The 17,401-nt window shown below is 45.1% G+C and overlaps 1 protein-coding gene across 2 annotated transcripts in view; it reads left to right on the plus strand.

Annotated features, from left to right (window-relative positions):
- CPSF2 (cleavage and polyadenylation specific factor 2) overlaps window positions 1-17,401 on the plus strand; it is a 246,260-nt gene that overhangs the window by 18,277 nt on the left and 210,582 nt on the right. The window contains exon 2 of one of the 2 annotated variants that reach the window (XM_069637927.1): window positions 16,414-16,588. In XM_069637927.1, coding sequence (XP_069494028.1) covers window positions 16,440-16,588 — 149 coding nt within the window. In that variant the 5' untranslated portion in view covers window positions 16,414-16,439. Of the gene's footprint in view, window positions 1-16,408; window positions 16,589-17,401 lie in introns of both variants that reach the window. The other variant, XM_069637926.1, reaches the window with a different exon arrangement.

Raw genomic sequence — 17,401 nt, forward strand, 5'->3', positions numbered from 1 at the left:
AGAGCCTGCTTAGAATTAGTAGAGCTTGATGTATTATGTTATGATAACTTGTTGCTTATATCAAAGCCCAGAGGCCATAGTTGGTCAGCAGAATTTAGCAGTAATTGAAAAATCAATTTTGAATTGATCTGCATACAGTCAAATGTTAGGGGTGTTGGAAAGTAAACCACCTGAATATCACTGGATTAAATTGTTCTGAGAGCTGGAATATGATGTAACAGGTTTAGGATGTTTGTTCGATTAATTTTTAGGTAATCGCTGGCTTGCACTATTCTTTCTAAATAGAGATTGGTATGTCTACTTTCATGTAGTTTGATTATTTAGCGAATTAATATGGTTCTATATTTCTTGGGCACTTGTGTGCTCATTTTTGGAACTATCAAGACTCGTTAAACCTATGGGATTTTGGTTTGAGACATTCAGATCTAATTTGTGAGGCCCTGTTTGCCTCTTTAGCTGCAAAACCTGTGGTTTTTAGTTGGTTCTGCAAGTGGATGAGTCTGGCTTTGTTTGAATATCCTTTTAATGAATCCATTTAGTTTTTCTTCCAACGTGAGAAACAGATCTGTGCTCTTCATCTCTTTGCTGTCTGCTTTTTGAGGTATGAAGTCCTTATCATTAACTCCGTCCACAGATCTTGCTGTTGCAGTGACCTTCTATGGCTGGTTGATCTCTATAGGCATTGAGTTGCGCTCTTCAACACTGTATACAGAAAGGTTTAGTAATTCTTGATCGCAATCTCACTTTTTCTATGCTCTCTTCGAGGGAAGCATTGCATGTGATGGACTCATGAAGGGGAATGAGTTACTTTCGTTGGTCTCCATTGGTGGATGTTCAATTGTTTTCTTTGTTTGTAATGTCGTTACTGAGCAGTAGTTGTTTGCCTCGTCTCCCAGCTCTTTAAGGTTTTGAATAAATGCGCAAGTGGCTTGATTGCTTTCTTCGAAGGTAAGTTCTTAGATCTTTTGGCTTGATTCATTTTGTTAGTGTTTTTTTATTCTTGGCTAGTCCGTTTCTCCTTTTCTTAGTAAGGAAGATCTCATTGTGCCCGTCTATAGTGTCCTCTTCATTGGAACTTGTCAATTGCCTCAATTCTATCTAACTCTGCTGGTCTGTGAACATTTGGTGCTGCAGCCACATTTGGTTCATCCAAATGCTTGTGCGCTTCACGGTTATTAGGAATTGCGGCTGGGCTTGTCACAGTTCATGGGTGATATTCTATTCCCGTATGTGAAGGTGGTGTTGGATTTAATATGCTCACTCTAACGTCTGCTGGAGTGTCAGCAATGCTTGTTGAATGCTCACTGGTCTGTGCTGGCTTTTGGTTTGATGGCATTTGTATCCGTTTTTTTAGGGGTTGTCTGCAAAATAAGTCCAGGGTTCATTTAAGTATGCCTTTTGTGAGAGATTTTTGCTTGCATGGAGTGCAAGTTTAGGCTGGTAGCGGGTGATGGGATCTGTATGATTGCGAGTGTTGCAAATCTGTTTTTCACCCCCAGGTGGCAGGATAGCTCAGCGGCAACGTGCTCGTCTTGAAAGCAAGACGGAGAGCTGCACAGTTCGATTCCCCGGGTGCATGCTTAGAAACCTCTGGGTATTAAGCGCGTTATAAATAGCCTATCATATCAAAATGCCAGACTTGTCCCACAGGTAGAGAACTGGTACCCAAAGTAGCAGAGAGCAATCAGTGCATTCGTGTGGCCAGGATATTCAAGAATAGATCACTGCAGTATTCCTCATAGGGGAATACTTAAATCTTTTTCAGAAGGCACAGCCCTTGAACTTGGGGGGGGGGGGGGGGTGATTTGTGGTCCAAGTGCGAATTGTATTCTCTTGGCAAATAAGGGGAGAAATCAGTCCCTTAGACTCTGTGCCTAGGATCAATTTCATTATTTTAGGTGGCATCATGTGCCCAGGCAATTAGAGCCGAGTGCGATTTTTGTAATTGCTTAAACTATTTGGAGGAAAAAAGAAAAGAAAATTGCGTTCAATCTTTGGTTTCCTGAGACAGAAGCAAAATGTCTCAAGTTGTGCAAACTTTCACAAAGTTGAATCGTTGCAGCACGTTTGGCTAGCACACACGTGAACGACTTCTGACTCCTGTAGAATTTCCCTGTAAACTACTGGTCTTTTGACTGTCTGGGGACCTGCATCTAAAAACTGAAAGTAAAGGATAATTGGAAAAGCTATAGGAAACATAAATGGACTTTTTTTGATTAGGCTGCTAGAAAGGTTTAGATGGAAACAGTTGGCGCCTCGTGGTGAGTAAATATCTGAGACACAGCTAGTTGAACCGGGAGAAGAATCACATAGGACCTGATGATAACGGGATCCTTGGCAAGTCTGCTCCTGTCAGTCCCAGCTGCAAGGACGCAGTGTGCACGGGAGTCTAGCAGATAACCCCCTTGAAATGATGGTTCATTCGTTGGGATGGGTGCTCTCTATAGAATTATGTGCCATGCCATCAATGCTGAAGGAAGAGAATGAAGCAATGGTTAAACCTTAAGTGTCACATGACTGAACTTGTTTCAACACAAAAACCCAACCTTTGAACTGAGCCTCTTCTTAGACTCACAAATAAATAAACATGTGCCACAAGCTAAGCTTACAACCAGAATTTGTTTGAATGTGATAGCAGTTTGTTTCAGGAGTACTATGTTTCCTAGATCGGGGATTTGAAATGCGTAAAGTGGCAGCGCTCAAGTTCTGATCCCGCCATTGGGAACCCCTTCTGCTTACACTGAGGGTACAGAATCCATTAGTCGCAGAAGTCTCACTTTGGAGATCAGAGGGGGAGTAGGCAAGGGGGTCTGCTCTGTTTGTGACCCGAGGTTCCAGTGCGTGAATCTGGGCATTGCTGAGGAGGCATTCAAGGGATTACTAGTAATGCAAGTAAAAAGGGTGCTAAGCAAGTGACATCATTGTTAAGGTTACATGGCACCTTATGTAGGAAACTGAACAAATCTGTTTCTTCTCTAACATTTGACCTCATCCCCGGAACTTTGCCAAATGTAGCCAAGCATTTAAAAAAAAATGTATTTAAACATGTTGAGGTTTATTACAAACCTTTTAATGATTACAATTCCTTTCACAAACATCCCTCCTTCATTAAAAACTTTCACAGGTTATAATTCCCCAAACAAGTCCTCTTTTGTCCATGAAACCTTTCCGTATTATAACATGGTATTTCTCCCCTCCCCTTTCAAAAGCCCATTAAAATCGTTTTCACGAGACCCAATAGACCAGTTATAGTTCCAGTACTTCAATCAGAAATCTTGTTGCCCCAAGAACCATTGCAATGTTTTCCCCCAATAAAAGCATTTCCCACCATTTCTCCGCAGTTAGCGTCCTACATCGGGGCACCGTCGCGCTCATGTATTCTTTCTGACCTCGGTCAGTACTCCACATTCTAGCAGATCTTTTGTTGTCGCAACACTATCCTGTCTTATAGAAAATCTACAGGCCGGGGTGTGGTCATCAATCTGCTTCCTTGTCCAAAGGACCTCTCTTGTAGGAAAGATATTTAGTCTTAACCTCATGAATACATGTGTCTACAGCTCGGAAATTTCACAAGGTATTTGGGCAGTTGATTAACCAACCTTTGCTCAGAACTTGAGCAGTAATCTATATGTGGTTCTTTTCTCAATGGTGTTGATCAGTCTACTCTCTGCATCTGGATCTTGACCTTGTCTGGATTGTTTAGCAGAACTTCATTTAGGTCCAGGGCTTCAAGGCCTTCCCTACACCAGTATTTCCAAGGATCCACCATCCAATCCTGTATCTTTCCCTCCCCACTCTTATCGCTTTTTAGTATATCCAGAGGAGGCAGATTATCCTCCACTGTACATTTCCTGTACAGGCTCATGGACTTCCACCTAACCATAGAGTGGGGGGATTAAAGCCCAGTTTGTACCTGGTCAAAACAATTGGTAAGGATTTTGGCAGATCCAACACTCGCCTCCAAAAGAGGCCCTCTAATATGTCCCAAAAACCTAACAGGATGTTTAAGGCTGTTTCATCTCTGCATAATAGGATTGGAGTAACCATTTACTTATAAAAACGGATTATTGGGACGAGCGTGAATTTGCCAAACCTTTTCTGTAGCATTTTTGTCTGGGTTGCCAGTCTAATGCACTTCAACCTGAGTTCATCTGTCCAGAGTTTCATTTCCATTTGTGTTAATTAACACTCCCAGATAGGTGATTGACTCTAAACATTCTATTTTCTGAGAGCCTATACCCCAAGTGAATTTAGGTTTCCCTTTCCTGCGTGTATTGCACAGTACCAAGACTTTGGTTTTGGGTGCATTTTTTCTCAGCTCGTTGGACTGAAAATACTGGTTCAACTGAGGGAGCCTTCTTTGTAAGCCTATTGGCGTTTAGTCGATTTATTTATTTTATTTGTTACATGGCCAAACCCAGAGGTATCACAGCATAGGATACTTGGAGAAAATATCTGGTTACAAAATTAATTCCAAGGCAAGTACACATTATACACAATACCAGAGTGCGATACATGCACAGAATGGAAAGGGTCAAACTACCATTAGCAAAGGGATCATGCTTGAGAAAATACATTGTATTTGTCAAATTAGCCTCTTAGAATGCAGGTGAGAGGGCTAGTTTCTGATGGGCAGGGTGTTCCAGATCTTGGATGATGCTACTGGGAAGCTGAAACCCACCTGCCCTAGAGCTCTTTAAATCTAGGGACATACAGGTGTCCACTAGATCTGGACTGAAGGGATCTAGTACATCTTTTTTTTGGAGACAGTCATTTAGGTAGGATGGGGCATCCTTAGCAATGCATCTATGTGCAGTGGTCAGTGGCTTGAATAGGATTCTGGCTTCGCTAAGGAGCCAGTGTACCTCTCTGAATGTGGCAGATGTGGTCATTTCTTTTTAGTCCAAAGGCTGCCTGTAAGGCTTTGTTCTGTAGCAATTGCAGTTTGGATGGGTTAGTACTTGTAGGTCCTAGTGGGAGGATGTTGCAATTGTCTAATTTTGCGAGTATAAGTGCACACACTAGAGTGAGGCAATTCTGTGGTGTGAGAAATTGGCGGCTAAGCAAAATGAGTTTGGCAGTGGAGGAGGATAGGGCGCTCATGATTTTGGTCATAGTGAGGTTAGAATCTAGATAGACACCCAGCTTTTTCACCTGTACAGGGATGGGAGGGTGGGTCCCATCGATGGCAATACCTGAGTAGACGGCATGAAGAGATTTTAGTCGGGTGGGCGAGCAAGCCTACAATGGGGATATGTTTTTTTGTCATTGAGACACAAGCTATTGGTAGCCATCCACTTTTGTGTGATGGCCTAGATCTTGTTGATGGAGATGGAATCTTGTTTGTGGTTTCCCGTGATGGGGATTAGTATCTGTGTATCGTCAGCAAACGTATTGTAAATAACTCCCATAGTGTTGAGTGCTGCAAATAGAAGCTTGGTGTAGGTGTTATACAGGGTGGGCGATAGGCAGGAGACTTGAGGGACCCCTAGGGGTACTGTGATAGGGTCTGCAGCCTCATCCCCAATGAAGACTCTAGAGGTGCGTTCAGAAAAGAATGACTTAACCCAAGAGGTAGCATCAGGGGAAAAGTTAGTTTTCTGACGAGGCAAGGCATAGTTTATCATGGTCTACCAGGGCGAATGCAGCCGACAAGTCGAGAAGGAGGAGAATGCCCATGTTGCCAGTCTCGAATGGTATCCATCTTGATTTTGAGGTCTAGTAATGCTGTTTCAGTGCTGTGTTCAGGCCGGAAACGCCCGATTGTCTCGCAGCAGGTGATTGTTCTCTAGGTACGGTACTCTTGGATTTGAGCATAGGGTATTTGGTCTCCAATTTCCAATAGGAAAGGAACTGTGGTAATGGGTCGGTAGTTAGTAGGGGTGGAGGGGCCCAGTGATGGTTTCCTAAGAAGTTGGGTTACCCAGGCTTCTTTGATGCTGGACGGGATAGAATTGGTGGTGGAAGAAGCATTAATCAAGTTGGTGATAATGAGTGCTAAGGCAGGGGCACAAAGTTTGACTAATCGTGCAGGGAAGCTGTCACCTTTACAATTGGAGGGGTTTTGGAAAAGAGATGGTGTCCTGAGACCATGTGGAATTTGAATTGGCTGTTGGTTTTTGTTTTTATAGCAGTGGCGTCAGTCGTGATTGGGGGCATACTTTTGCCAGCCAGGGGATCTTTTCTTTAGCATTTTCTCTTGTAGAGTAAGGATTTTAGAAGCTAGGACATTTTGGATTGTAGTACACCAGACTTTGCCTGAATTAGCAGGGGTAGCTGCAGGGATGGGGGCTTCTAGTTAGAAAATAATTCTTTGGTATTCGAGGAGGCATCGATTATTCGGGTATTAAACAAATTGGCTTTATGGGCTATCACAGTTTTATAGGTTTTTATGGCAACCACTAAAGAGTTTATGGCAGTGGTCAGGTTCTCTTTATGTAAGGGTTCCAACGCTCTTTTGTTACGGCAAAGGACAGTGAGCTCTTACTTGAACCAACAGTTGGTTTGTTTTAAATTGTTGGGTATTTTGGATTTGAGCGGGGCTACTGCGTCAATGGTAAATTTGAGGCAGTTATGTTAGAACGTGGAGATACTATCAGGGCTGGCGTTGGAATTTGGGTAAGTTTGAAAGAGTCGGCTAGAATCGGTACAAGATTTTCGGCTGTAAGTTTGTGAGTTTCTCACTGATAGGGCACTGAGATTTGGATTGTGGTAGAACCTGGGCTTTGGTAGTAAGGATGTCAAAGCATATTATGTAATGAGCAGACCAGGTGATTTCAGAAATGGATTCTAGCATTGTGTTTACATTTAGTGTCAAAATCCAGTCCAGGATTCTTCCTTTGAAGTGGGTGGGGGGACTTACAATCTGAGTGAAATGCATTTTTTGGAGAGCTGCAGCAAAGGCTGTTGCTTTGTGTTCCAGATTATTATTATATCCCAGGTTTATGTCACCTAGAAAGATACATTTGGTGTTGGGCTTGAGGAGGGGGGTGATGGGTAGGGGGATGTCAGATTTGGGGTGATTAGTATTATTCGGAGGTCTATAGATAATGTGGAAGTTGATGGTGGTTTTGGGGTCGGTTGCAAGTTTTAACAAGAGGAGTTTGTAACCTAGCACTGGATTTAGGGGGCAGGCTCTAAACTGTAATGTGGACATTGCTAAAAGAGCAACTCCACCTCCTATGGAATTCTTGCGGTCAGCCCTGAGGATAATGAAGCCCGGGAGGCGGGTGGCTAAAAAGAGTAAGCGGCCTGAAGCGTGGTGTAGCCCTTTTTCTGTGACAACTAGGAAATCAAGGTGTTGGTCAAGGATAAAGTCATGTATATTGATGGTGTGTGCTCCTAATGAACGTGCGTTTATAAGTGCACCTTTGAGACAATGGTTAAAGTCTGGAGGAGGCAAAGAGAGCTCTGTAACGAGCGTGGAGGGGGCATTGAGGGGAGTCTCCTTAGGTGTTGTCAAGTCCAGGTCTAGATGTGATGTAGGCCGTTGGGTATGTGGTAGTGGACCAGCGGTACAGTGGCGGGGGTGGTTTAAGTGGGTCAGTAAAGAAAGTCCCAAGTGTCTAGTGATCCCTACGATGGGATAGGAGATGAGTTGATCAGTGGCTGGAATACTAGAGCGGAGGTGCTCACAACGTGTGGTTCCTATTAGACCTTTGGGAGTGGTGGCTAGAGTGACACAGGTAATGTTAGGTGGAATATGGAGGCTATTGAAATTTTAGGCTTGGAAGCTGTGGTCATGGTACTATGGGACCAGGTGGATGAAGGGGGGTGCATTGGGTAGAAGGGAGTAAGGCAAGGGTGGAGATTGTGGCGTGGACACTATAGTCTTGCCAGGCCATTCCCAAACGGGGCAAAGGTGCCTGCCGTGCAAGGAAATATGCTAGTCATGTTTTGGTCTGTGTTGTACTTCTAGTTGGGCACCTGCGTAGTAGGAGTGTTGCTAGGCAATGGATCGGGTGGGGTGCACAGTCTTTAAGCATTAAACTGTCTGTGAGAGAAATGCACTAGATGGGCGTAGGCCAAACAATGCAGATTATGTTTAGTGTGCATAATGGTGTAAGCCTATCCGCAGCGAAGTGCGATATTAGCATAAATGTTGCTAAGATGTGAGGTTGTAGCAATCGGGCACAATGCAGAGGTTTGAACATTGAGGGCAACAGTAGGTAAGGCGGAGTGCTGCTGAATGTAAACGTTCAATAGTCGGGCAATAAGTTGCTTTTTACACCTTAAAGGCTACAAAGTTTGAACATTGCCGACCTGATTGTCATTATGCAGGAATTCAGCAGGCGTTGACCATTCCCCGGGGGAGTGCGAAGCCGGAGAAGGTCACTTACTGTGTTTATGCTAGGTTTTATAAGTGATTCTATGGGCGAATGTGTAAACAGTGGTAGGATGCGCAGTTGTTAGTGGGATGGAGGCTTGTGGCCAGTGAGGAAATGAGATGCCAAAAGTTACCCAGCAAGGTTTGGGAGGTCAAATAGTATAACAACCAAATCATCTGCGTACATGACCCAAGGGATATTTTGTTTATATAGGCGAGGAGGAAATGCTATAACCTCTTCTCGGCTCGATGCCATGGCTGAGAGAACAGGTTGAAGATTGTGGTTGCCAGAAGGCATCCCTGCTTTAGTTCCCTATACATGGGAATCGCACTGGAAAGAGACCATTAGCAGTCATTCTTACTCGAATGGTGGTAGCCGAATAAAAATTCCTAATTTCTTCCAAAAGGTCCAGAAGACGAGCCCAAGCTGAAAGCTTCTATGAAAGCCAAATATACCTTCTGCTTTGTCTTAAGTGCCCTTACTTTAAGGACTTTTGGCAAGAATAGATTTAGACTCATCCACACCACCGGGACAAATCCCACTTGTTGTTTGTCACTGTGCCCAGACTGGCGCACCCATTTATTTAGATGTCTTAGTAAGATGGAAGCAAAGAGATTTTTCCTAGGGTATCCAGCAAGACAATGGGTCTATAATTTTTCGGATTGTCCCTTTCACCTTTCTTATATATTGGGCCAATCAGTGTGGACCTCCATGAGGGGGGAATCGGTCTAGCCGCTAACACTTGCTTGAATAAGATCATGCAAAAATCAGCCCAATCCTCCGGAATTTCTTTGAGGACATTGCTGTTTAGGCCATCTGGACCTGCAGCTCTGGAGGGATTCAATTTCTTTATTAATACAACTATATCCTCTCTGTCAAATTCAATTGACCAGGGAATGTTATTGCTTCCCAGTTTCGTAGAGGCTACCTGATCCGAACCAGCAAAGAGGTTGGCGAAATATCTGATCCAAACCTTTTCTGGGACTGCGGGGGACATAGAGGCCAATTGGAATGTGTCATTATTAGTGAGCAGCTTCAACAGGTCACTAGTGTTCTTATTAGCGTGCACCTTCATTATGATTTCAGCGTCAGCATGGAAGCGTTGGGCTCTCGTGGCTAATAGCTAATTTTTATATGGTTTCCTTTTCTTTTTTAGTATCACTTTGTCCCTATTTTGTTGGCGATCTATGCACCATAGGTCTGATTTTAAGATTCTTTTCATCCCTCTCGTTTGGTGGTTCGAATAGTGCAGTCTCTTGAATTCTTGTTTTAACCTAGAGTTAGGCTTCCTTTGGAAGTCCACTAGCACACTAGAGTAATCGACCCCCCCTGGTATTAGATTCTTAAGATCCTTTTAAATTTGGAAGTCACTACTTTCACATCCCTAGGCTTGATTTTTAATCAATTACCCCCCTGATTAATCTGTACCATCTCCTTCATAGTCTTTGTGTCATGTGCCCATCCCCCTCGGGGTGAGGGTCAGGAGACGATGGTCGCTATTAGCAATTGGATTCATTTCCAATGTGCATAGCCATTCACACAGGTCTCTGGACACAAAAAAGTTGTCAAAGGCGTGAATATAGGTAGTATCAATGGCACATAACCCTCATCTCTTTGTAAAGACAGCATCACTAATTGGGTGAATGGATTTGGACTCTGAGTCCATAATCTTACAAGGACCTCCCCACTTCACCAGTGTCAGAAGGCCTGCTGAGGGTCTTCCCACCTTTCTTGTCGTTGCCGGGGTGAAGCAAACATCAAATCCCCCACAGATTGGCTTTGAAGAGTGCCACGTTTCCTGCATACAGAATATATCAAAAGGAGCTAAATCCAATCCCTCATCATTAAAAAAGTGTGTGAATCCTCTGGTATTTCATGAGGCCATACATAGGGAGGCTTTCTGGGAGGCAGGGCACTGCCAGCCATCCCCAGTCTGCCCGAGACTCTGCTATATTCACCTTCTTATGGCAGATATTCACCTTTCTCTCCTCACCAGTCATACATCCATATGTGACTTCCATCAAAGGTCCTAAACCTCCCCCTTGGGACCTCGTCTAGTGGAGCAGAACAACCTTCTCCAATGGTGATTTGGACTGGCCCCCTGGAGGATCTTGGTTATTTGGTTTCCAAAGTAGAGCATGTTTGTTCCTTTCTTGGGGCCTGTAACACGTTCCCTCCAATAGCTCAAATCCCAAAGGGAGAACGTCAGGGCCTCCTTCCACTAGGCAGTTCCTCACCAGAACCGAATGCAAATGGAGACTCGCCCAGTCAAGACGGCATTCTTCCACAACCTCCACTATCCCGATGTCTTCTGGGCTAATAAATCTGAGCTTAGGCAAATCATGGAGGAGTTTTAGAAAAATGGTCAGGTTCATAATCAAGACGTCTTTCTGGGATAAAGTGCTCAATTAATTTGCTGATGCTTTCTCTCTCTGCACCGTGCAGCTGTCCATCCTCTGTCCTTCGGGCCCAGGTACCTGCTGACCCTGCCACCCTCCTGCACTGCCTCTGGCCACCCCTTGCACAGGGGTCTGTATCTACCTATACAGTCCCCCACCCATTTTTCTTCTGCACTTATCAGATATAGATAACAGATAACCCTATCTGACTAACATAGCACTTAGCCACTTGCTGGCTGTACTACCACTGTTTATCGCCTTTATTTATTTACTGTACTTATTATGTATTCTGCACCTCCTCTGTTCCACACTTTCCACTTCTCCCCCCTTCCATGCACTTTCCCCCTTTTCCCTTTCCCATGCACTTGCACGCTCTTAATGTCACTCGGCCTAGTAAATCGTTGTTTTTGTTTTTCCCCTGTGCCCCTCCCTTTGCCTGGTCGCGCTCTGAAACACTTGTGTACGAGCGTGATATAAATAAAATATCATATATCTTGATTGTAACTTGCAAATTCGTGGCCTTCAGGTGATCATTTAGGTTGTTCTTAACTCTGTTATGTTGGGATTCTTTGCAGCTCAGTTCCCTTTGGAGGGAGTTACTGCCAGAGATTTTATTCCCACTTTGTTGTAAGCCTTTTTTGCTCCATAGTAAGAAATGGGAGGGTCGATTTGCACATCCCCATGTTTTCATTAACTCGAGGTGATGTACATACTTCCTGCTCCCCTTTTCTGTGTTGTGGAGTGACCCGGTCTTGTTCATACTCTCCCAGGTCATACATTGCATAATGTTCATCTTCCCCCTCCATGACCATCTTATCTGAGTAGGTTGAGAGAATCTTGGTGTACCGTCCTTTCCTCTTTGGTTAGTCAGAGCAGGGTAAATCTCAGGCTGAGTTTTTCACAGATTTCTGTGGGTTCGAGTGTGTGAGATTCCTCAAGGAAGCTCTTGAACCACATGGATTGCCTTTGTTTGATTGATGTTTGTTTTTAGGCTTTTTTTTGTTTGTTGAAACAGCGTCTATTTTATTTTTCTTCCCCCTTGTGCACACTGAGATGGTATTTCAAACACTGCAAATAATGTTTTCTCTTCAGTGGTCCTGGTATCGTTTTGGTTTCCTAGCTCAGATTCTTAAAGATTATACATAGCAGAGATTTCCTCCCAGTTCGCTGTGCCTGCGCCTTGGGTACGCCCTTGAACTGGTTGTGGGCCTTTATCTCTTTCATGGTCTTTGTGCCTTTATATGTGGTCTTCTAGTGCTCCCACTGCTTGATGCCCTTGATGCATGATTACCATTAATCCCTGCGCCACCTATTTTGTTTGAGGGAGCTGGAAAGTGCTCCATATGACTTTGCTCCCCTGGCAAGCCATCATTCCTCGGATCGATACTGTGCACTATTCTGGTGCCTCTGACATTTCATTTGCTCCAGGATAGATCATCAATGCAGTCCTCTCAGCCACCTCGCCTCTCGCAAGGTCAAACAGCCCTGCTTGCCACTGCGCTGTCAACTCAGCCTCTTTATCAAGCCTAATTTGAACATCCAAGCATGGGCCTCAACAGGGACAAGACCAAACTCCTCATTGTAGGCCCCAAGGAAACCCTCAAGAAGCTTGACAAACAATACAGCACTTTTAACATAGACAACACCCAAATAACTCATCAGTAGTCAAAACCCTAGGGGTATACATTGACTCCCCGCTCCATGATGCACCAAGTTAGCGCTATTGCAGACTCGGCTGCATTCACAACCAAATTGATCAATGCAGTCAAACCTTACATATCCACGCAAAACTGCCTCTCCATAGCCAGAGCCATCATTGGGGCGAAACTGGACTACTGTAACGTCCTCTTTGCTGGCACCTCGGCTGAAGAGCTCAGCAGACTGCAGATCATTCAAAATAATGCTCTGAGGACAGCGCTGAGCATTCTCAAAAGGGAGCACATCTCCCACGCGAGGCACGATGCCCGCTGGCTCCCGGCAAAGAACATCTTTTGTTCAAGACCCTATCCATAACTCATAAATGCCTCTCGCTCACAGCCCCTTCCTATCTTTCAGAAGAAATAGTCAGAGCCACTTCCTCCATACCAAAACGCTTGCACCACTCCAATCAGCTTAACATCCCTACCTTCAAAAGGGGCCAAAGCCAGAGGTTCCGGCTTCCTTTTTCTACCTCCCAAACGTTGGAATGCCCTCCTTGCGAACATAAGGAATGAGACCTCTCACTTTTCCTTCTGCAAAGCACTCAAAACAAAGCTCTTCAATGAGTTCACCCCACCACACAAGGCCCACGCAACAGAGGTTTCCGGAAACTGGCGGTATCTCGGTACGCCTCTGTAACCACGGAACCGTGAGACCTTAGTGTTTTCTTTTGCCTTTTTTAACTTTTCCCACTGCATCAATGTTAACGTAACCATCAACTGTCTATTATCACTACTTCAATGTCAATGTAACCATCAACTGTTGCTTATCTGGCTCACTGTGACCAAAAACCACAGACAGGCGAGACTGCTGTTTCATGTAACCAAGTGAGCTTTCTGTAACAGCGCCACGATGCCCCTGGGCCGCGTTGCGTGCTTTATAAATGCGAAAAAGAAATAAATAACAAACTGCTCCAACAAATGATTCCATTTTAAATATCAGTTTCGTATGGGCCATTACCAGTAAGGTGGCCTTATCTTTTAGGGTATCTTGCAGGGTCTCATATAGTTTCATGAAGGTGTTCACTGCCACTGCAGCCATGACCAAGGTCTGGAGTTGGACCTGGTCCAGCCCTGCTGCAATTTGGGCTTCGTTTATATCTGACGGCCACGTCCCAATAGAGACTGATTGAAGTGAGAATCATTTGAGGCTGATGATTCCGGGGCTTATGAAGGGGACCCACAAGCTCATGTTCAGCATCCGGCATGTCAGGGGAGTGAGGTAGTTCTTTCAATTCTTTGTTTGTTTGATGGAATGCAAACTTGATCACTCGGGCTCAGTGCACTATCCGCCTTAGAGGGATGACGCAATTGTTTCCTAAATGGGGTTGTTGATGAGGTGTTCACAACGGTGAACTCACTGAGCCTTCTCAGATATGCTGCCACTCTAGTATCGTACCTGGTGACGAAGAAGGACTTGGTGACAGTGCCATCCGTGTGGCATTCAATGTAGGTAAACTGGCGTAATATGGAGAATCTGGCCTGTTAAAAACAGCCTCAAGATACGAGTAATCCTCCTCACACACTGAATCCATCATTGATGTTGGGCCCCACTTCTCCTTATATTTCATGGTCCATCCGTTTACTAAGACCTGTTCGAGGTGGGGTGGCCCAGGGGGGAGTTCCTTAAAAGGAACACATTCAGTAAAGGATTTCCCATGAGCACTGGGACATCTCTTTGCTTCGTCACCTCATCAAGGTCTGTAGCATGATGTCGTGGGGAAGCCTCTGAAGTGCATTCTTCCAATTATAAAAGTGCCATCGTAGGGGGCACCACGGGAGGTAACATACTGTCCTGCTCTCCATCATCCTCCCGGAGTAGTGTCTTACCCTGGGCTGTTTTTTCACCTCCTTCGCTATGGTATACTGCCTCTTTTCGACTACACAGAGAAAGTGAGGGTGGCTGGACCATCTGCCCCAGGGGCAAGACTGCCGGACTTTGACTTGAGGTGTGAGATGTCGCTTCCTCCCAATGCTTTGCCTGGCGCTTAGTGCTGGGGGCCGTTGGAGCCATTCTGCTGATGCCAATGACTTGTTGTTTGACCAGAAGTCAGTAGGTAAATCAGCAGGGGGAGGGACTGGGTATCAAGTCCATGTGAGGAGCGGGTCTTTCCTCACCCTTGTTTCAAACAGTGTGTGAAAATGACCCCTTCCACGACCATAGGAGCAAGAGCAGGAAAGCAAATCCTAACTTCCGGGGGGTGGGATGGGGTGAGCTCCGAGTCCTGGAGCCTCTCACGATCGTCAAATTTATTTTATGCAGCGTGAAAAGCTCGTCCTTCCTTGATGGACTGATTGCACCAAAGTCTGATGGTCTTGGTTCTGAGTTCCCCTCTTCAGTTGTTACTAACGGGGACTTTGTTATAATTGACGATGGTCAACACTCCACGCCCCCATTGGCCGCTGTATTTTCACTGTAATTTCCAGACCAAGGCCGTCGCGGCAGTAAATGCAGCCAGAACCAGGCAAAACACAAACTCCCAATACACAGCACAGGCACGACTTGCGAGCCGAGCCACAAACAAATACCTGTGGCACCGAACCTCCAAGTAGCTGCTTTATTTAGCGTTGGCTCTCTTCCTCTCCTTTCGATGTTCCTTGGTCGGTAGGCTTCAGAGGAAGTCTTACGGAATCTCCCCAAGGGCAAATGGTCTGCAAAAACTGCAATGAGCCCTCAGCCCATGCAGCCCTTTGCTCTGCTCAGCGAGTAGGTGGGTTTTTGATCTCCGGGCCCTCCTCCAGGTAATCGCCAGTAACGAAAGACTTCAAACACAGTAGCTGCAGGGACTGCTACTCACGCTACTCCAAGCAGAAGTGATGACACATTAGCAGATCTGTGCCAAATTTGGTTGGGGTCTCTTGAAAGTTGTAGTTTAAAATAATAGTCAAAAACGGGCAAATCTGAGTTTTGGCGTAATTGTGTTTACCTCACGCTTTCCCCATTAAAAAAAATTATAATAATGCTCTCGGGACATTTGTCAACACTCTTAATTTGTGGCATTCACCCATACCTTATGAAGAACTGGTACATGTAACACATTCAGTAATCCAATCTAGTAGTATTTTGTCATTACCTTTTCAAAATGTATCTAAATTGTGCGCGTCGCACTACACCTGTACAAGACACACGTTCAGAAAAGTACAGAAGATTGTTGGGCTTGCACATGCAGAAAACACACACACACCAGCAAAGGCATTACGCTCAAGCACACCAACACAAATGGGTATGCTGACATTTTGCATCCATTTTTGGAAAACTATATCCTATAGCGGGTCAGTAACATCTGGACGTAAAATGAATTGTCCAAGACAAAATACATGAAACCGACAGAGTTGGTGGTGATGTAGTGTGAGATATGGATGAAACTGTAGTCTCGTGGACTTTGTATTTGAGAAAGTGTTGATTTGTGGTTGTGTGCCTTAACATGGGCATCCCCAAGGTTTACAGAAGGAGTGTGTGCTTTTTGTAAAAGTAACAACCATTGTATAGTTTGTCTGGCCACACAATGTGCACTTCCCATCAGCCACTTAAACGTGATGATTCCCCTTTGGGGAGTAAGAAATGTACTGTGTGTGTGCAAGTAGAGAACTGCCATTGATACACGAGGTCGGGAGACTTTTAAACCCAGCTAGTTGCTTGCACGTTGACACCATTAACCCTGTAACCGTGTGGCGTTTGACCAGTGCACGTTCTACTTGCCGGGCACGTCACCTTAATTCTGCACAATTTCTTACTAGCCAATGTGGCCTGCTCTTAACGCGTTTTTGTTACACAACAGCTTTGACGTAACGTCAATTCATTAAGACAGTAAATTATTATGCATAAGCCCAAAATGTGAACATTGGTAACGGTGTATTTTAAAAATGTTTTGCAGCATTTACAATATACTTTCCTATTGCGGTCCAAGGTTTTCTGCTATACCGAGATATGACATTGTGTGACATACAGAATAGTAACATTGTTGTGCCTTTTGGCTTGTTTCAGAATAGGTGCGGTTGATCCCCCAAAGCCCAATATGACGTCCATCATCAAGCTCACCGCCCTTTCAGGGGTGCAGGAGGAGTCTGCGCTCTGCTACCTACTCCAGGTGGATGAGTTTCGGTTCCTTCTCGACTGCGGCTGGGATGAGCACTTTTCAATGACAGTCATTGACTCCCTTCGGAAGTAAGTGATAACCGGCAGCCGCTTAGAGCTTTGTTTAGCTTATGCTGCAAAATCGAATTGCCTTTTTGGCAGAGAAGGATGTTTTGGTAGAAGTTCCTGGAAAGCTTGGGCGCATTGACCGGGCAATGCAGGGTTACAACAGTAGAACAAGTTACCCCTGGTAACGTTCTCTCCACTGGCTCCCGGTGGCTGCAAGGATCAAGTTCAAGACACTCTGCATCGTCCACAAGGCTTTCTGGGGTCGAGGCTCGCACTACATCCAATGCTCCCTGCCGAAATACAGCCCTTCGCTCAGCCACCTCAACTCTCTGAGGGTCAGACGCTTCTCCAAGTAGAGAGTGGGGGGTAGATCTCTCTCCTCTGCAGGCTCCTCCCTCTAGAACGGCCTCCTTGCCCCTCTCAGAGTTGAGCTGGACCACCTGAAGTTCCGGAAGCGGCTCAAGACCCCTCTTTCCTCCTCCTGTCTTCCCTCTCTCACTTCCTTGCTAACTTATCTAACTGCATCCCTGACTTGTTACTTGGTACCCTCAGAGTCTCACTGGGTACCTACCATGCTTCTCCATGACCAGTCCTCCTTGCACTGCCTCCTGCTGTACCACACACTTATGGGCTGTAATTGTAACCCCTAGAGCCTCTTGAGTCGCACTGCACTGGCTCTTGTCTACTCTCCCTTGTCTCGTGCCGCCTAGAACCACTTGTGTACAGGCGCTTTTGCATTCCTCAGTTAAATATTTTGGTGTCAGTGCAGAAAAAAAATCATTCAAGATGGGCATTACCTAGTTAAATAGATCGGGAATTGCATGGTTACAAAGG

The sequence above is a fragment of the Ambystoma mexicanum genome, chromosome 14 (assembly GCF_040938575.1).
Source record: "Ambystoma mexicanum isolate Mex_15411 chromosome 14, UKY_AmexF1_1, whole genome shotgun sequence".
Taxonomy (NCBI): Eukaryota; Metazoa; Chordata; class Amphibia; order Caudata; family Ambystomatidae; genus Ambystoma; species Ambystoma mexicanum.